The 21,436-nt window shown below is 42.0% G+C and overlaps 1 protein-coding gene across 2 annotated transcripts in view; it reads left to right on the plus strand.

The window, feature by feature from the left end:
• The first annotated feature begins 20,183 nt into the window (after window positions 1-20,183).
• The window catches only part of MTMR9 (myotubularin related protein 9), a 52,073-nt gene continuing 50,820 nt past the window's right edge, over window positions 20,184-21,436 (plus strand). For both annotated transcript variants that reach the window (XM_055300302.1, XM_055300303.1), the window contains exon 1: window positions 20,184-20,456. In XM_055300302.1, the coding sequence (XP_055156277.1) occupies window positions 20,275-20,456 (182 nt within the window). In that variant the 5' untranslated portion in view covers window positions 20,184-20,274. The remainder of the gene's footprint in view (window positions 20,457-21,436) is intronic.

Genomic DNA, 21,436 nt, shown 5'->3' on the forward strand with positions numbered 1-21,436 from the left:
GATTATTTGTTTTTTGGGTGTTGAGTTTTATAAGTTCTTTATAGATTTTTGATCTACCTTATCGATATGTCATTTGCAAATATCTTCTTCCATTCCACAGGCTGCCTTTTAGTTTTGTTGACTGTTTCCTTCATTGGGCAGAAGATTTTTGTCTTGATAAAGTCTGAATAGTTTATTTTTGCTTTTGTTTCCCTTGCCTCTGGTGATGTGTCTAGTAACAAGATGCTATGGTCAGTTTCAAAGAGGTTGCTGCCTGTGTTCTCCTCTAGGATTTTGATAGTTTCCTATCTCACATTTAGGTCTTTCATCCATCTTGAATTCATTTTTGTATATGGTGTGAGAAAGTGATCCAGTTTCATTCTTCTGTGTGTCGCTGTCCAGTTTTCCCAACACCATTGCTTGACAAGACTTTTTTAGACTTTTTCCATTGGATATTCTTTCCTGCTTTGTCTAAGATTAGTTGACCATACAGTTGTGGATCCATTTCTGGATTCTGTGTTCTGTTCCATTGATCTACATATCTGTTTTTGTGCCAGTACCATACTGTCTTGATGACTATAGCTTTGCAATATAGCTTGAAATCTGGAATCATGATGCCTCCAGTTCCTTTTCAGAATTCCTTTGGCTATTCAGGGTTTTTTGTGGTTCAATACAAATTTTAGGATTGTTTGTTCTAGCTCTGTGAAAAATGCTGGTGGTGTTTTGATAGGAATTACTAGTGTTTTGTTTCTTTTTTTAATTAAGAAAGGGTGTTGGATTTTGTCAAAAGCTTTTCCTGCATCTATCAAGATAATTATGTGCATTTGTTTTTTTTTATTCTATTGAGACAGTGTGTTACATTAATTGTTCAGGCATTAAACTAACCTGTATTCCTGGGATAATACCTACTTGGTTGTGGTGTGTAATCCTTTTTATATACTGCTAGATTTGGTTTTCTAGCACTGTGTTGAGGATTTTTGCATCCATATTCATAAGAGATATTGGTCTATAGTTTTCTTGCAATGTCTTTGGTTTAGGTATCAGGTAATACTGGCCTCTAGAATGGCCTCAGGTAATACTAGAATGAGTTGAGAAATATCTTCTCTATTTTTTGAAAGTTTGTAAAGAATTGGTATCAAGTATTCCTTAAATGTTTGGTAGAATTGATCATTTGGGCCTGAGATCTTTTTGTAGGTAGTATTTTTATTACCAACTTAATGTCTTTACTTGATATAGGCCTATTTAACTTTTCTATTTTGCTTTGAGTTGTTTTCAGTTGTGTCTTTCTAGGAACATGTCCATTTCATAGAAGTTATCTATATATTGGCATATAATTGTTCATATAATTCCTTTATAATCCTTTTTATTTATGTAAGCTTGGTAGTAATGTCCCCTCTTTCAGTCTGATTCTAGTAATTTGAGTCTACCATTATTTTTGGTCAATTTTTATGGATTTTGTTCATCTTTTAAAATAACCAACTTTTGGTTTCATCGATTTTCTCTATTGTTTTTGTACTCTCTATTTCACTAATTTCTGCTCTAATATCTATTATTTCCTTCATTCTGTTTGCTTTTAGTTTCTCTTTCTCTAGTGTCTTAGGATGGAAGGTTAAATTATTGATTATTGATTCGAAATCTTTTCTTTTTTCATGTAGACATTTACAGCTATAAATTTTCCTCTAGGCTCTGCCTTAGCTGCGTAAATTTTGGTATGTTGTACCTTCATTTTCATTCATCTTGAAATAGTTCTTTAATTTCCATTTTTATTTATACTTTGATCTATTGGTTATTTAGGATTGTGTTGTTTAGTTTCCATATATTTGTGAGTTTTCCAAATTACTTTCTGCTATTTATTTCTAGTTTATTTCCATTGTGGTCAGAGAACATACTTGTACTTATTTCAATCATTTTTTAAATTTATTAATTTTTAATGGTCTAACATATAGTCTATCTTGGAAAATATCCCACGTACAATTGAGAAGAATGTACATTTTGCTGTTGTTGACAGTGTTCTACAGCAGATTCTATTTTTAAAGTCATTATGGAAAATTTCAAATGAATACAAAAGTAAAGACATCTTATGATGATTCTTCATGTACTCACCACTCAGCTTCAACAATCTCATGGAAACTTTTAGGAGTTTTGGCAGGTAACACCTCAGTGCTTGTCAATTACTGCAACAACTTGGATTCTCTGGTCAGTGATGGCTCCCCAAGGTGAGAAGGTCAAGAGGTACACAGGTCTTTTGGCATACTGCCAAAATGTCCCCTGCTGAGAAGTTGAGGTGTAAGTTCTGAGTAGTGGGTGATCTCTGTTGGGCCTCCAAAAATATTAAAAACAAAGGAACAAAAGAACTGAGCCTTGTTAAAATTTTATGGTATGTCTAATACACAGTCAAATAACGGATTCCCCGAGGATCTTGAAGGAAAGATTTTTAATGCAGAGCTAGGTTTTACATTAGATTATTACATTAAGCTGTTTGCTGAAGTAATTGCTTGTAAAGTGTTAACTTGTCTAAACATTAGTAAAGACTTTACGGCCATATTTTAGCACTTCTTTGTAGAGTGTTGAGCAGATGCTCTGTAGTTTTGTTTGGGTACTATCAGTTAGGTATGGAACACAGCAGGTCTCAATTACTGCTTGTAAAGCTGGCAGAACACTTTCTTATTCACTCTAAGGTCATACTTCTAACACCCCTTTTATTTCAATAAACAAATTACAATATTTATTTTGCCTTATTTTCTAACATCTTCAGTCTTTTGTGAAGGTTTCTACGGCTTCTTCTTTCTCCTGACTCCTGCTCAAGTGACTTGTTTTCTCATGTGTCTTTTTTTTTTTAAGATTTTATTTATTTATTAATGAGAAACACAGAGAAAGAGAAGCAGAGACACAGGAAGAGGGAGAAGCAGGCTCCATGCAGGAAACCCGACGTGGGACTTGATCCTGGGTCTCCAGGATCAGGCCCTGGGCCCAAGGGGCACCAAACCGCTGAGCCACCCAGGCTGCCCTCTCATGTGTCTTATAATTGATCATTGTGACATTGTGTTCCATGGAACCTGTGTGTAATAGTTCTTTGACTTGGATGTAAGGTGTAATCCTCAAGTCAATATTTACATATGCTTTTGCAGGCACCTGATATATTAGCAATCCAGGATGTCTTTAAAGTAAATTATCAGTTTGGTGCTTCCAGGATTCTCAGACGGTATACATTCTGATCCTAAACCTGTATGAGGGTAAAATGCAAATTCTTAAACATATTTGTCTCCTTTTCACTCAGCGGAAAGGTCAAGAGAGACAGATTCCCTTAATATCTCAAGAGAAAAATGATGTTTTCCTCCTGGATTACCCAATTAGGTGTGACTTTCAGGGTCCCAGGTTTATAAACAAAGGTCTCCAGGTAGACTTCTCACCTGTGTGACTTAGACTTTGCCTCCCCTTCTCCTCAACCAAACTATTTATTTTTAAGATTTTTTATTTCTAAGATCTTATTCATTTATTCATGAGAGACACAGGGAGAGAGAGGCACAGACAAAGGCAGAGGGATAAACAGGTTCCATGGAGGGAGCCCAATGTGGGACTCCATCCCAGGACCTCAGATCACGCCTTGAGCCGAAGGCAGGTGCTCAACCACTGAGCACCTTGTTTTTTTTACACTTAGAATTTTATGTCAGCTAGAATTTATTTTGTGATCTGTTCAAGGTAGTGCTAAATTGCACTTTTGTAGACTCAAACAGCATTAAAGGAAAAGAACAATAGAAAATTTATGCCGAATGAGTATGTATTAGGAACTTTGATGAGCTCACCTTTAGGGACAAAATGATATACAAAAGCAAATATCAGGTAATAGATTGCCTTCATACCCTTGGTTACTGTCTGCTACTCACCCTAGTCCTCATTCTTTTTGATACAAAAAGTTGAAACAATGGCTATTCTTTTTTATATTGCTTTGCTCACTGCATTTCCTCTGTTCTCATACACTAGGTTTTTCCTGATAAGCTGTCCTGTTGAGAAAAACTATTTGCTCTTCATTGTTTTACATCTGACTCCTCCAGGAAGCTGGGACCTAAATAAAAATGGACAATTAGGATGGTGGATAGATACAAAATTTTGGACTGAGTTTGGGTCCATATCAAAGTAATCTGGGGCTGCTGATAAAAGAGTAAGTATTAAATATTCAACCCCATCTCAATATGGAAACTTAGAATCCAGAATAAATCCCATTGCAATTAACTTTGAAGAACCAAATAATTCTTTGATAATCAAATATGTACTAAATAAATAAGCCATTGACTGGAATGTAAAGGCGGTTTTGTTCTAGAGAGATTTAAATTACAATGCACAGCCTTTTTAGAAACAAGAGAATACTAAAATAAAGACTATTCTCTGTTAAAATGATAAAATATCCAACTTTAGATTCCTTCCTACCCTTTGTTTGGAATAGAAAAGTTTGCTTTCTCTCCTATTTGAGGACACTCTATTTTATTACAATCTAAATATTATAATTAAGTTATATCTCTGTGATAGAAGTTCTAATATTCTACTTTCACCTTTTCCTGCAGTGAAGCCTTGTCTTATTTTCTGCTTCCCTACTCAGAAGTTTCCCCTGTTTACTTATCTCCACTTGGCTGGTTTTCAGAGAGCATTTGTCATTGTGTTTCCAAGGTTGTAACTTATAGACATTCCAAGAATTACATACACCTATAGTTTTTATAGTCACTATGACAACAAGTCTTCGCTCTCCCTCCATATCTCGTATCTGTGCTTGGCTGATCACCCCAGAATCAGAGCAACTTCAGAGATGTTATCTAATAAGAAGACGGCTTCCCCACCCAGCTTTACTCAGTCATTAATGATAGATAACATATGTAAGTTTAAGATGTACAATGTGATGACTTGATGCAAGTGTATTTGTGAAATCAGGACCGCAGAAAGGTTAATTAACACCTCCTGGGGATGCATTTTTAAGGCTGTCTTTGAGATCTAGCCTAGATGTTTTTCCTACAAAATCTTTTTACTTAAATTGTGCAGAACTACAATGAGGCCTCTAAATGTAAGTCAGTACTCTTATCTCAAGAATAAGCCTAGAGTGATGTTTGGCAATCATCTATGTCCTCCCAAGGTGTTCCAAGAGTTTGGCAAGGACCTGACTTACCTCCGCCTATAGCCTGTCATCCAATAGCCCATGCGAATTCAGAAGCTGGACTTCTCATCTGTATCTGGAAAAGAAACAGAGAATGGCATCATGTTGGGACATTTTAATGGCCATCTCAGACATATGAAAGACTGACAGGCTGTGACTGGTAGGATTCCTTTAGGGCCTTATAGTTCAATCTGATGCAGAGCAGGGATCACAAGTCTTAAAGCCAGATGGTCTTGTACACAAATCCTCATTCCTCCAGCAGCAGTGTCGTTTGCGGCAAGTCATTTTAACCTCTTTTGAGTCTCAGTTCCTTCATCTGGAAAACTGGAATTAATACTACTTCATAATATTGTTTTGAGGTTTGGGACATCTGGGTGGCTCAGCGGTTGAGCGTCTGCCTTCGGCTCAGGGCATGATCCCAGGGTCTAGGATCGAGTCCCAGATCAGGCTCCTTGAGGAGAGCCTGTTTCTCCCTCTGCCTATGTCTCTGCCTCTGTGTGTGTATGTGTGTGTGTGTGTGTGTGTGTGTCTCATGAATAAATAAATAACATCTTTAAAAAATATTGTTTTGAGGATTAAAAAATAATGTTTGTAAATGATGGCCCCCAATATATCCAGCTTCTAATCCCTGGAACCTGTGAATGTTACCTTTTATGGCAAAAAACAAACAACTCCCCCCTCCAAAACACACACACACAAAAAAAAAACCCCACAAAGATTTTGCAGATGTGATTATTGGAGGAAGTCCTCAAGAGGATGTGTGACCCCATTAGCTGGACTCAGACAATTGGAGCCTCCTCACCTTCCCCCTGTGCTTGGAATATACATCCTGCCCTCATTTCCACAGTGGGAGCCATTTTCAAGGATACAGCCTGGAGAGAACAATGTGTTTTTGAGACCATCTGGATAGTATACATAATCAAACCCAATTAAGGTCTCTGTATAAACTTTTTCTAAGATTCTGGTAGGCAAGAATGGAGATATATCCATCTGGCTGATACCTGAGACAAGCCCAGTATGAAGTTCCCTTGCTTATTTTACCTGTCACCTACCAATCTGGAGGGGCTTTCCTCTTCCCTTTGTCTCTCCTAGCCCTCCATGTATGGGGACAAATTTGCAAACCACCTGTAATCAAGTCAAAGATCTTAAGATGGGGAGATTCTCCTGGATTATGTGGGAAGGCTCTAAATTCAGTCATAAGTATCCATATAAGAGGGAGGCAGAGGGAGAGTAGACTACAGAAGAAGAAGGCAATGTGGCTACCGAAGCAAGATGCTTTGCAGATGGAGGCAGGAGCCACGAGCCAGAGAATGCAGCTCTAGAAGATTAAAAAAGGCACAGAAATCATTCTCCCCTAGAGCCTTTGGGAGAGTGTGACTCTGCCCACAAATACCTTGATTTTAGCTTAATGAAAATGATTTCAGACTTCTGACTTTCAGAATTGTAAGAGAGTAAATGTGTGTTTTAGACCGCTAAGTTTGTGGCAATATGTTACAGCATCCATCAAAAATATATACAGCATTAAAAGGCCTGGAAAGGAAATGTAGGAAATGTTCAATAACTATTATTGCCTCCTCACCTTCCCTGGTATACACACAAGCCAGCTGCTCTTTTTTTTTTTTTTAACGATTTTATTTATTTATTCATGAGAGACAGAGAGAGAGGCAGAGAGAGAAGCAGGCTCCCTGTGGGGAGCCCCATGCAGGACTCAATCCGGGAATCCTGGGATCACGCCCTGAGCCCAAGGCAGATGCGCATCCACTGAGCCACCCAGTGTCCTCACGTTAGCTGCTCCTAGTTGAACACTCACTGTATCAAGGTGACAGCACCTGTAGCTTCAGAATCACCCGGGAGCTTGTGGAGCAAGCTTAAGTTTCCAGAGGTTCTGATTCTGTAGGTTTGGGGAAGAGCCTGGGAATCTGTACTTTCCTCTATGATGCGCCACCCCCCTTGAAATTTTTTTTTTTTTAAGATTTTATTTATTCATGAAAGACACAGATAGAGAGGCAGAGACACAGGCAGAGGGAGAAGCAGGCTCCCTGCAGGAAGCCCGATATGGGACTCAATTCCAGGACCTGGGATCACGCCCTGAGCTGTAGGCAGACGCTCAACCACTGAGCCACCCAGGTGCCCCTTGAAATTGTGATATAAATGATTTGTACCTCACCCCATTTTGCCTATGGCCAAAAATGATCTGCAGTCACTGCCAAGTAAACACAAAGAGGAGGAAGACAAGTAGGAGGGGGCTCTCAGGCAAAGGCAGTTTAAGAGCAAGCTGTAGAAGTCTGTCTCCTGGGGGGCATCTTCCTATATTCCAGACCTGTCTTTCTACAGGACCTGTACAGGACTCCTGGGTATGAGGCAGACTGTCAGAATGCCCTTTCCTGGAATATACAAAAATGGTCACAGGAAAAGCGTTGGTGATCCTCCTAAGAACAGATGGAATTACATTTCTCATAATCACAAACATAGTAACAAATGTACAAGAACAGTCCTAGGCGTTAAAGAGAAGGTGCCCAACGGAGCTGCAAACAATGCCCTGTTTTCAACTTTATTAATACTTGAGATGTAGCAGGCTGTGTGCTAAGAACACAGCCTGTACTGGGTACTTTATGTACTTCAAGTAATTATATAATTTCATTTAATCTTCTTGACAGCTGCCAAGTTGGTTATTTTCATTGTATAGGTAGGAAAACTGAAGCTCAGAGAGGCTAAGTAAATTGCCTGAGGTCACACAGTTGATGAGTTCTTTTTGAATTAACTGCCTGGGGAAGAATTCTGGATGGCCACAGGGTACAACCTGACCCACACCATAGCATTTCTTTGCCACTGGCAACTCTATCCCTGGGGTACACCCTCTGGTAAAGTAGCAGCGACTTGGTCGAACCTCTGCTAAGTCCACAGTATTCCTGAGGTTCCTTCATAGATTTGCTTCTCCCCTGGTGGACAGACATGGAAGTTTGTGTCCAGGATAAGGCTACTGCCAGGGTGGGAAGCTGTAAGGACAAACTGATGAGCTATGGCTCAAACACAAGACAAAGAGGAGAGTCAAGGTCACATGGAGAACCATGATGGAGGCGTGAGGGATGCCAGAGTCATCTGGCGATGTCGATTATTTCTTAATCTTTGGTGTTATGTGGTTTCTGTTTTTAAATAAAAAGATGATCTGTATCAGTTTGCTTAGGGCTGACATGACAAAATACCTGACTGAGTGGTTTAAGCAATGAAGTTTATTTTCTCATCATTCTGGAGGCTAGAAATCCAAGATCAAGGTGTCAGCAGGGTTGATTTCTCCTCCTGAGGCCTCTCCTTGGCTTGTAGATGGCCATCTTCTGCCTGTGTCCTCACATGGTCTTCCCTCAGAGTGTGTCTGCATCCTAATACCCTTTTCTTATAAACACATTAGTTACATGAGACTAGAGCCCACCCAGTGACCTCGTGTACTTTAATTCTGTCTTTTTTTGGCTTTATTTTTAAATATTTTATATAAATTCAATTTGCCAACATATAATATATCAGTGCTCATCCCATCAAGTGCCCTCCTTAATTCCCATCACCCAGTTACCCCATCTCCCCTCTGCTACCCTTTGTTTCCCAGAATTAGGAGTCTCTCATGGTTTGTGTCCCTCTCTAATTTTTCCCCACTAAGTTTCCCTCCTTTCCTTTATGGTCCCTTTCACTATTTCTTATATTCCACATATGAGTGAAACCATATGATGATTGTCTTTCTCCAATTGACTTATTTCACTCAGCATAATACTATCCAGTTCCATCCACATTGAAGGAAATGGTAGATATTCATCTTTTCTGATGGCTGAGTACTGTTCATTGTATATATAAACCACATCTTCTTTATCCATTCATCTGTCCAAGGACACTGTGGCTTCTTCCAGAGTTTGGCTGTTGTGGACATTGCTGCTATGAACATTGGGGTGTAGGTGTCCCATCGTTTCACTACATCTGTATCTTTGGGGTATATTTCTGTCTTAAAAGAAAGAATCTCCAAATAGTCACATTCTGAGGCTCTGGGGTTAGAACTGCAACATATGAATTTGGGGGGGACACAATGCAGCTCATACCTGCCTTTGGTCCTATTCATGCTTCTTCCTTCCCCCATCAAAAGAAAAAAATAGTGATTGCAGTACAGATCCTTCAGAGTTTGGCTTCATTAGATCCTCCACCATCATTTTCTTCATGGCAAAAATCTGCTACCTTCTCTTTGGTACCTTAATGTCCCCTTTTCCTGCATAACTAAAGCAATGAGAAGATGCCACTTGGGTTGAAAGTACCATCGTTCCAACAACACATTCAGCTATAATAGAAACCTGAACATCATACTTATCTTATATTTTTATGGCACCCTACAGTTTACAGTTTTATGTCATAGATATCACCTGATGCTTAACATAACTTGGTTATGTGGGAATTGCTATCCTGATTTTGCAGGTATGACAAGAGTGAAACTGACCATCCCATGCCTATATGACTAGTAGCATGTGTTAACATGATCTGCTGAGGCCTCCTTGGTAGTTGGATGTCAGGTAAAGGACATCAGGATGCCCTGTGACATTAAGTGGGAGAATAGTTGTCTTAATCCAAACAGAATCAATTTTCCTACCAATGACAAGGTTGGGTAATAATAGTGTTTTTCTTTTTTCTTTCTTTTTAAACTCTCTAGAAATGAACACTCTATGTTTTTTTAGACCACAAAGGCATCTAACTATCTCTGGTGGTGGGAGGGTGCACGAATAAATTATTGGCCTAAAAAAAATCCTTTGCAATTAGTAGTGCATCAGAATTCCCCTCATATTGCTTCCTCAACTTTTTAAAAAAGATTTTATTCATTTATTTGAGAGAGAGAGAGAGAGAGAGAGAGTGAGCAGTAGGAAGGGGAAGAGGGTGAGAGAAAGAGAGAGAGAGAGGGAGGGAGAGAGAGAGAGAGAGAGAAGCAGACTCCCTGTTGAGCAGGGAACAGAATGCAGGGCTTGATCCTAGAACCCTGGATCATGACCTGAGCCAAAGACAGACCTCAACCCACTGAGCCACTCAGGTGCCCCGGCTTCCCCAACTTTACCTTCTGGACTTTTAGGACTGATGACAGACATGGTTACCCTTTCTTGATTGTTCTTTTATTTCGTTAACATTTGTCGACTGTCTTTTATGTGCCTAGTACTGTGAGGAGTTCTGAGAGGGGAGGAAGCCCCAAAAGAAATAGGATTTAGACTTTTCATTCCAAAAGGCACATGGTCCAGTGAGAAACTAATATGACCAGCAATATCACAAAGAAGAGAAAGAAGCAAGTGAGTAAAGGAGTGTCAAGTGTGACATAAATATGTACCACATTCAATTCTCAGATTTAAAATTTGATGACACAAAGGATGAGGCCAATTTAAAAAGATATGTTTCCAGGGTGCCTGGGTGGCTCAGTCAGTTAAGCACCTGCCTTCAGCTCAGGTCATGATCCCAGGGTCCTGGGATTGAGCACCACATTGGGCTCCCTGCTCAGCGGGGAATCTGCTTCTCCCTCTGCCTCTATTCCTCCACGAGCTTGTGCTCTCTCTCTCTCTCTCTCTCTCTCTCTCAAATAAATAAACAAACAAAATCTTAAAAATATATTTGTTTCCTTGATAGTGATCACAAAAATTCTCTCCTTGGTCAGACTCTAGTCAGGTCCTCTGAGCTTTCTTGACCAGGCCTCAACCTTGGCCTATAAAAACTGCACAGATGATTTCATCCAACCCCCTTCCTCCCCTCACCCACACATTAAAGGTCTTGAATACTCACTAGCTTGAATTCTAACGACTCAAGTCCACATCCCCAGGATGCCCCTAGCCACCTTTAAGTGCCTGCCTGAAAAAACACAAAAGCTCAAAGCTACCAAAAGAATGTACTGTTTGTTCTAGCTAACACCTGATGTTAGGCACCCAGCAGGCTCTGTAGAGCATTTGCTAGAGGGGCTTATAATTGTAAATCCTTGCTCTGTCCCTTTGGATGTATATGTATCTCCTACAACTCAGGAGTGATTTTTCTCAAGGACTTGAAAGCCATTCCTTTGAAATGCGATCTTTGGGAAGGATAGGGCCCTGTCTCCCAGTCTGTGGGAGGAGAGAGTCCTAAATTTGATAAGTGCCACCTAACAGACACAGCTGCCCTAATAGCATTTATACTGACCAAACATTGGTAATTTTTTATTTCCCTGACTCTGTGTAAGCCCCCAGCTATTTCTCCTCCTTATTCCCCCATTCTTCCTTTGAAATACCCAGTCACCTCTGAACAAACTGAACTTGAGCTCCATTCACTCTGGACTCTTCCCGACTGCAATAGTGTATTACTGATTACAATCTGTCCTGACCATTTTAACTTGTGTCTGGCTTTTTTAAGTCTTTGACACTGATGATGACAGAATGTCCTCTTAAGTCTTAGGATAGGGGATGTTCTCAAATTGAAAGTCATGAAAAATAGATTTTCATTGCTCCTTAGAAATAAAATCCTGAGGGACACACACACACACACACACACACACACACACACTGAAACCAAGGAGAAAAGTGAAAGTGAATCAAGGGACCAGAGACTTTTCACTAGGGAGGGCTTGATTAAAAATGCAGCAGAAGGGATCCCTGGGTGGCGCAGCGGTTTGGCGCCTGCCTTTGGCCCAGGGCGCGATCCTGGAGACCCGGGATCGAATCCCATGTCGGGCTCCCGGTGCATGGAGCCTGCTTCTCCCTCTGCCTGTGTCTCTGCCTCTCTCTCTCTCATTCTGTGTGACTATCATAAATAAATAAATAAAAAAAAAATTAAAAAAAAATGCAGCAGAAGGGGCACCTGCGTGGCTCAGTTGATTGAGCATCTGCCTTCAGCTCAGGTCATGATCTCATTCTTTCCCTGCCCCCTATGCATTCTATCTCAAAAAAATAAAAACTAAACTAGACTTAATAAATGATGGGGAAGGAAGCATTGGCTATAGAAAGATCTCTCGCCAGAAAGTTACATGGAAACGGGTTTTACCTCCCAGTCTGCCACTCACCAGCCATTTGATTTTAGAGAAGTTTTTTTGCATCTCTGAGCTTCAGTTTCTTCATCTGTAAAATGAGAGGATTGGATTAGATGATTCCATTTCATTCAGATGTATCTGTCAAATATTTATTATATACTCATCACTGTGCTCAACTCTAGGGTTACAAAGATCAGTAGGGCCCAGGCCTTGTCTTCATGCAGGTGAGGGAGTGAATGATAAAGTGTCATAGAAGCTATTGATCAGTGCATGGGGCCTAAGCATGGGAGGAAGTGAATTTAAAAAGGCTAGTAGGGAGTCAGAGTCTACCCCAGCAGGGCAGGATTAGTGTACATTAAGGTTAGGAAAAGGGATCGTGGTCAGAAGGGGGAATTACAGAATTTCAAAATTTCAGGTGTAGAGAAATTCTGGCTGGTGACAAGATTACATTGCATGGACATTAAATTTTGAATGTATGATTTAGCGACTCTTATTTGAACTCCTACCAGTAACCCTTTATGATAAAACAATACAGTTCACAGCAGTGGTCACTGGTGCCCAGTCTTTCGGTGGTCATTGATGATCTCTCAGAATCTAAACTTCCTTAGAAGGATCTGCAGTTATGCTTCTCTGTGTAAGGGCTGTATTAACATTGGATTGCCCATCCAGGCCACTCCAGACTATGTATGATGCTAAATCACAGCTCTAGTCTACCATTGTGTTTAGCTGCCAGAATTTGCATTGATAATCATCATGTTGCAGCGGGTCTTTTTAATTTTGATTCATTCAATCCTAGTTTTTTTTTTAATTATTTGTGTTTTTGAGAGAGAGAAAGAGAGAGAGAACGTGCACACAAGAACAGGGGGAAGGAGAAGCAAACTCCCTCCTGAGCAGGGAGCCTGAGGCAGGGCTCAATTCCAGGACCCTGGGATCATGACCTGATCCAAAGGCAGATGCTTGATGGACTGAGCCACCCATGCGCCCCTCAATCCTAACTTTGAAAAAATGTCTAAATATAGAAATTTTGAAAGATTGATGAACTCCACATCCTTGAACCCTTCACCCAAGTTAACCAATTATCAATAATTTGCCACATTTTCATGCTGTGTGTTCTCTATGTATGTGTGTGTTCTATGTGTGTATATACATACACACATACATATATAATCAATATATATTTTTCTGAAACATTTGAAAGCTACAGACATTGTGACACTTTATCTTTAAGTCTTTCAGCACGCGTCTTTCAAGAAAAAAAGCAGTTTCCTCCTACATAACCGCATTATTATTATCTGATCGAAAAAATTAACATTAACTCAATATCATCCAGTATAAAATCCATGTTCACACTTCTCCCAAAAATCTTTTGTGGTATTTTTTCTTTTTTTTTTTTTTGATCAGGGATTTAATCAAGTTTCTTGCCTTGTGTTTGGTTATTCTAACCCTTTGCTTCTTCAAATCTGCAAAGGTCCTCTTCCCTTTTGCTTTTGTTTTGGTTTTCCATGGCACTGAATTTGTAGGGGAGTCCAAGCCAATTGCCTTGTAGAATGTCCCATTCTATGAATGTGTATAATGGTTTCCTCGTGCTTAGATTTGAGGTAAGAGTGTCTCGATAATGCATATCCCAGGTGATGTTGTGTACTTGTTATTGACTCACATCAGGAGGCACTGATGATCACTTGGTTATAGTGATGATCACCAGGTCCTCCATTGTAAAGATATGCTTTTTCTTTTTGTGATTCATCATCTGTGGGGTGACACTTGTGGATCTGTACTCTTCAAGTGGTCATTTCTGAGAGAAAAGGAGGGGGAGTGAGAAGAGCAGAATAGAAAGGGAAAGGAAAGGACAGTGGAGGAAAGTCAAAGGAAGAAAAGTAAGGGAAGACACAGGAGGAGAAATTGGAACAGTTGTCTTAGTTTACTGAACAAATTAAAGGATTGAAAACAAAACTATTATGTCACATTTCAAATTATAAGTTAAAGCTTCCAATAAATAGTGTGGGGAGAGAAAAAAATGGAAGCTGGGAAGCTGTGAATAAAGGAGCTGAGGGCAGACTGAGGTTGCTTCCCTACCTTGTTGGATGCTGACCCTGACCTAGGTACAGTGACAATAAAATAAACTCCAACAGTAATCACTGAATTAGCATTGTTGACATTCCCACCTAGTAAATTTTCCTACTTCTTAATTATGCTTTTATTTTAGATGTGACTCTTTATTTTAATTATATCCAATTATAGGTAATTGCATATTCTTAGTTCATTTCATTATGGCTATGAGCAGAGAAGCACTTTGCCAAAAAGAGTATGTTGACTTTCTGAATATTCTCTTTATTTCTCTTTCCAACTACCAGTGTGTGCAGAGGTGGTTGAGTTCATATGTATATGTCTCCCACTATCAAATGCATCCCTGGGGCACACATTCTTTGACGTGCTGCTATTGAGAGGTAGGATCTATATACTCTCCCCTTGGGTTTTTGCAACTGTTTAAAATCAAGAGAGTGCAGTGGAGGCAACATTATGTGACATCTGAGCTTAGGTCATAAAAGTTGATGCAGCCTCAGCTTTGCCCTTGGGAATATTCACTCTTGACACCACTAGCTGCTTTGTATGCAACCTGACTGCCCTGAGCCCACCTTACCAGCAGGAATATTAAATTAACTCCCATGGAAACCATAGGAGAGACCCCGAGATTGCAGAGAGGGTTACCTAAGCAGTCCTCAGATGCTTCAGCCTCTCCCCCTCCTACTACTCCAGCTCTTGCTACCAGCCGTTGGATGTTGTTTTAAGCAATTATGCTTGGGCTGATTTATTTTTTATTTTATTTATTTATTAGAGAGAGAGAGAGAGAGAGAGAGAGATTGAGAAGCAGGCTCCTCACCAAGCAGGGAACCTGACACAGGGCTCAATCTCAGGACCCCAAGATCATGACCTGAGCTGAATGCAAACACTTAACTGACTGAGCCACCCAGGTGCCCCTTGGGTTGATTTATTTTATGTGCAATAGCCAACAGTCCCTAGCACCTTTATCTAGGTGCTAGGCTGGTGTCCTGATTGTTTTCAGAAACTAAAGTGGCTCAGGGAACCAGACATAGGGAATGTGGCTATTAGAATATATCTGAATACAGATCCATTGATTAAATCATTCTCACCAGAACTCCTTTTGTTGTAGTTGTGTCATGAAACTTTAGCCCTCTTTTGCTTACTTAGCAGTGGCTGTATTCTCCTAACACCACAGGTCAGAATCTGAACAGACAAAAGCAGTGCAGACTAAGTCTAATTTGAATTAGTGTGATGGCAAGGGCTTGAATTTTGGACCCCACCAAACAACACTCCAAAGTGTTGCCTTAGGGTCTCTGCCTTTCTGCTTGGTTTTGCCATTGAAAGGACATCACCACGTGTTGAGCCTCAGTTCTTCCTCTTAGCTGGGAACAATACCTCTCCTACCTATTTCACCAGGTCATTACGAGAGGCGTATGTGATAATGTATTGGAAAATATTTTGTGAATTGTAACATAGTGGCCAAGCATAAGTGATTATCTTCATTGCTGACAAATTATTCATCTGTTTTAATTTAATTTAATTTCCTCAGCTGCAAGGTGGAAATAACATAACATCACCTTCCTCCTACTCTCATCAGAATGCTGCTATAAACAACTGCAATAATATCTAAAATCAGTCAGATTGGGGTGGTGGGAGGAGAGGCCAGGGTGAAATATGTTCAGTAAAATGTGAGGTGTCTTTCAACAAACTGAGTGGCTACTGTGTTTAGACACTAAGCTGGATGCTGGGCATACTACAATCAAGAAATGGTCCTTGCTCTCAAGGACGTTATTGTCTAGTGGAATGTTATGACACATAAAGAGTCTATTTCAATACAGTTTATTAAGAGGTAAAATCAGAGAGCAACTAAGGTGGGCTCAGATCTCATGGGTGGCAATGTAGCATGGTGGTGAAGAGTTCAGAGTCTGCACCCAACAGCTTGGGTCTGAATACTGCTTCCAGGGGATCCCTGGGTGGCGCAGCGGTTTAGCGCCTGCCTTTGGCCCAGGGCGCGATCCTGGAGACCCGGGATCGAATCCCACATTGGGCTCCCGGTGCATGGAGCCTGCTTCTCCCTCTGCCTGTGTCTCTGCCTCTCTCTCTCTCTGTGTGTGTGACTATCATAAATAAATAAAAATTAAAAAAAAATAAAATGAATACTGCTTCCATCACTTATTACTATCAGATCTTGGGAAATTTATTAAGATCTCTATGGCTCAGTTTTCTCATGGGTAAAAAGAGAATACTAACCAATCTCAGAGACTTGTGCAAGGACTACATGAATTAATAGATGTGCAAAGCACTTAACACAATATTTGGAATACAGAGTGAACACTCAAAAAAAGCATGAACTATTTATTATTATTATTATTTTTAAAGATTTTATTTATTTATTTATTTGATAGAGTGGGAGAAGGAACAGAGGGAGAGGGACAAGCAGACTCCATGTTGAGTGTGGAGCCCAACATGGAGCACTATCCTAGGACACCCGGGGTGTGGAATCAGGAGAGGTTTCTTAGAGGCAGTGACATCTGAGAAGAGATCTGAAGGATGATAGGAGTTTGCAGGTCAAGGGACAAGGTATTAGGAGTGAGATGGATATACACGAGGCAGAAAGAACACCCAGATTCTTTAAAACAGTGTTTTCTCGAACATTCATGTACATAAAAATCATCTAGGAATCTTGTTTAAGTGCAGATTCTGATTCAGTAGCTCTGGAGTGAAACATTTCTTAAAAAGTTCCCAAGGAATGCTAATGATGCTGGTCCCTGTTCTGCACTTCCAGTCGGTAGCAAGGTTCTAACTGGGTGCAATATCTCAAAAGGAAACTGTGAGCTATTTAGGGAGAGCTGGTGTGCAAACTGCTGAGAAAGAGGTTGAGAACTGTTGTGCCAGGCACAGAAAGGGAGCAGGAGAGATGAGATCTGTGATATTGATCGCTACCTAAGGTTCTAGATCACAAAGGTACTTACAAGAAAAGAAAAACAAAATTTAGAACAGTAAAAAAGGTATTAGCTGCCAAATGGAAAGAGTCTGGGGGGAAACCCCACTGGAAAAAATGAAACCAACTGAAAGGCTTCCCCCTTAAGTACAGTGAGAGATGGTGGTGGCCTGAACTATGACAATGGCCTTGGGGATAGAGAGGAGTGGGGGTTTCAAGAACTATTAGAAGATAAGATAAACAATTTGGTGACTGATCTGCTTAGGGGATGAAAGTATGGAAAACACAAGGAAGACAGGCATGAGGTTATCAACTTTGATTCAGCTGCCACAATCAAGCGCGTAGAGAACAACTGCTCACCAGTGGTACATACAGGCAGTGTCTTCTTCCTCTTAGATGTTCCTGCTACTTTTGGCAGTTATTGATTGACCTGCTTTCTTCAAACTACCTTCAAACTCTCAATTTCTACTACTTCAGGCTTAGTAGAGAAACACGGAGCCAGGAAAGTAAATCTGTATGTCAAACTTTAGCCCTTACTCTCTTATTTTTTGTTCATTAGTTGTGTAAGGTGTGTTGGCATTGCCAAAGTAGCTATTACTTTTGAAGTCAAGAGCTGTGTCAAATCTATTGCTTCTATTCCCCACAGTGCTGATGACCAAGGAGGCATTTAATACGTACTAGGTGACTATTTGATGGAATAAGATGATTACACATTAATGTCATTTATTATCTCATAAAATAATGATTAAAATAATAACACCTGTAAGGTGTTGTTTTACGTGCATTATAAATGCATCAAGGTGCCTGGGTGATTCAGTTGGTTGGGTGGCTGGCTCTTGATTTCTGTTCAGGTCATGATCTTGGGGATCCTGGGATCAAGCCTTTATCCTCAGGTTGGGCTCTGAGCTCAGTGGGGAGTCTGCTTGAGGATTCTCTCTGTCCCCTCCCTCCTGTTTGTGCTCTCTAAAATGAATGAATGAATGAATATTTTAAAAGAAATTACATCATCTTCTTTTGTTTATCTGAATGGTCTGATACCCTTGCATCCAGGCCGATTGGACAATAAACTTGACTACAGCCTCACTGAATTACTGTAATAGGAGGGAAGCCTATCCTATCACTGCCAAGCTCTACTGCCATCTACTGTTTATGTACTCTCTACATTCATATATTCTGCATCCCTTTTATTCTTTGCTATTGAATATTTGTTTTCTGCAGATCTCAGGGGCTTTCATTGCTTCAAGCTTCAAACCAGGGTAGATGTAATTTTCTCATAGTTTCCAATCCAGCATAATATTGACAATTTTCTCTTGTGGGCAAAGAGTTTATGCCTTTATGGAATAGTAAACATTTTTAAATGTAATGATAATTTTTTTTCCATAGGCTTTTTGTTTTTGTTTTTGGTTAAACTAAAAGAAAAGGTCACGGAATTTTTGGGGAATTTTCCCCTATGCCTAGTAGACATCATTAAATTAAGAAAAGACATCTTGGCTACATCCCATTCATGGTGTAAATCTTACTCATCCTTCAAGGTCATTATTTCAAATGACACCTTCTCCATAAAACTTTCCTTGATTCTCTACTCTGGAAATAAATCCTCCATTGGGAGTTGTTATAATGAGCCACAAAGTAGAAGGACAATAAAAATTCCAGTTAAAAAAATAGCTTTATAAACCAATTCCCTCATTCTCCCTTTCTTGTTGGTTCCCTTTTTCTTTTGCAGACAAGCAAAGCTGGACTCTCAGCTGTAACAATCTCATAAAGTGTTTTTGTTTTATTTTTATTTATTTATTTGTTTGTTTGTTTGTTTTTGTTTTAATAAAGAAACATTTTTTGAGGAAGGGCAAGGCCAGAAGCAGGGACACCGTTGGTGGGTGATCTGGTGAGATTTTAGGCAATTAACTTTGTCTTTGATTGCTCCAAGACTTTAGTCTATTAGCTGTCCTTAGGTACTAGATGGTGGAGATTTCAAAGGTTAATGGGCTGACAGTAGACCAGGACTCCAGCCCATGCATATTAGCCCTCTAGTTCTCTATTTCATAATGCAAATAGTTTGAGGAGAAGGAGGAGCACTAAGCAAGGGGAACTTATTTGAGTAAATTTCTGGCATAATTTAGCTATCTGGAAGTAGTTCAGTGGCACCGTATCTAACGGGGAGGCTGCGGGGTGGTATCAATGCCCCAGTACCTCGACTGCATAGCTCTAGATTGAAGCCCAGTCCGCTACGGGCCAACTTTCAGCAAGTCACTTGAGCTTCCCCCTTGAGAGGATTGATCTCCTCCTCTTCTGTGCGTTGCACGTTACTTCTACCTAGGTCCCTCTTATAGGTGTTTGCATGCTTTTCCCTTCCCTTTCCTTGCTCAAGGTCACAGAACCTCGGTGCGGCGCTCTCTGGGAGTCTGCGGCGCCCGGCCCCGGGCTTCTCCCTTCCACCGGTGGATGCTCCCGGGTCACAATCCCTCATCCCCTCCGCACGGCGAATCGACGAACATCACCACAATTTACAGCAGCCCCACGCTATGAAGAGCCCTTGGAGGCGCAGGGAGGCAGCCAAGGACCTCTTCCCGTCGTCACATCTTCCCCGGAGTATTTGGGAAAGGGGTGGGGAGGGACCGCGGTGGGCGCAAAAGGCGAAGAGCGTTCTCAGGGGGGGAACACAAACCCGGGAGTCTGTGTTTCCGGGAGCACCTCTTCCGGGGGCGGACTGACTTCCGTCTCTGACTCCGCGGTCTTCCGAGTCTCGAGCTCCACCGCTTCCGCCCGGAGTTGCGCTAGGCTCCCGCTCCCAGAAGCTACTTCCGCCAGGAGTCCCGAGCAGGTCGGTCTGGGAAAGTGGCCCCTAAGGCGGCCTTCTGCTCGTCCCGTCAGCCGGCCCAGGCGACGCCAGGCCCCCGGTGGCGGCAGCGGCTGCAGGGCCTGTGGCGGAGCGGCCTCTCCGCCCGAGACCCGCGGCCGGGGGGGGCCCCGGGCCCGGGAGTGCGAGAGCGACGCGGCGGCCGGGGGCCGGGGAGCGCAGGCCTCGCGGCGCCCACGTCGCCTGGGGCGGGGCCCGGCCTCCCCGCCCCGCCCCCGCCCCCCGCCCCCCGCCCCTCCGGCCCGGCCCCGGGCGGGTAGTGCTGCTCCGGGGCCCTGCGGCCGTGCGACCGCCTCGGACGGCCCGTGGCTCCGGCCGCGGGCACCATGGAGTTCGCCGAGCTGATCAAGACCCCGCGGGTGGACAACGTGGTCCTGCACCGGCCTTTCTACCCCGCCGTCGAGGGCACGTTGTGTCTGACCGGCCACCACCTGATCCTGTCCTCCCGGCAGGACAACACGGAGGAGCTGTGGCTCCTGCACGCCAACATCGACGCCATCGACAAGCGGTGAGTGCAGTGCGCCTTCCGCCCGCGGCCCGCGGGGAGCCCCAGGGCCCTGGGTGCACGCGCCAGGCCGCGCGTCCGGGGTGCCGCTTGCGCCCCTCGCCCAAGCCGCGGGCAGAAGGAGCCCGCCCCGGCCTCGCTGGCCTCGCTGGACCCCAGGGATTTGAGGAAGCCGGAGACCACCCGCAGGACACGCCTGGTAGGACACGCCTGGTGTCCGAGAGGTCTGCGTGCAGTCCGCAGGGTCGCCGCGGGGTTGTCACTGTCATCCTGACGATCCTTTTTGTTTTTTTTTTTTTTTTTTTATTTTTATTTAATGATAGTCACAGAGAGAGAGAGAGAGAGAGAGGCAGAGACACAGGCAGAGGGAGAAGCAGGCTCCATGCACCGGGAGCCCGACGTGGGACTCGATCCCGGGTCTCCAGGATCGCGCCCTGGGCCAAAGGCAGGCGCCAAACCGCTGCGCCACCCAGGGATCCCTGACGATCCTTTTTGATACGTGACATTCTTGGGTGGACTTTTAAGCTTTAAAAAAATTTTTTTTGTTTTATTTTGTGTTTTTCTTCTTGCACCAATCATTTCCCTTGGATTATTAATTGCCCGCCACAGTTCACCAAGTGTTGGAATGTGATTTAGGTAAAATCTTTACTTGCCACTGGTGAGTTCTTTTGAGGAAAACTCAAAGAACTTAGTATGTAGTGTCTAAATTCCACAAAACTCTTTTTTTCTTCTTTTCCTTCAAAAATGTTAACTGTACCGTATTTCTCCTTTTTAAAGAAAAAAAAAATCTTTTTTTTTTTTTTTTTTTTTTAAGATTTCATTTATTTATTTATGAGACGCAGAAGCCAAAGTGGGTTCCTCTGGAGACTTGATTCCAGGACCCTGGGATCATGACCTGAGCTGAAGGCAGATGCTTAGTGGACTGAGCCACCCAGACACCCCCTCCTTATACCTAACCTTCTGGGTCATCAATTGCATGCTTC

The sequence above is a fragment of the Nyctereutes procyonoides genome, unplaced genomic scaffold, assembly GCF_905146905.1.
Source record: "Nyctereutes procyonoides isolate TBG_1078 unplaced genomic scaffold, NYPRO_anot_genome, whole genome shotgun sequence".
Taxonomy (NCBI): Eukaryota; Metazoa; Chordata; class Mammalia; order Carnivora; family Canidae; genus Nyctereutes; species Nyctereutes procyonoides.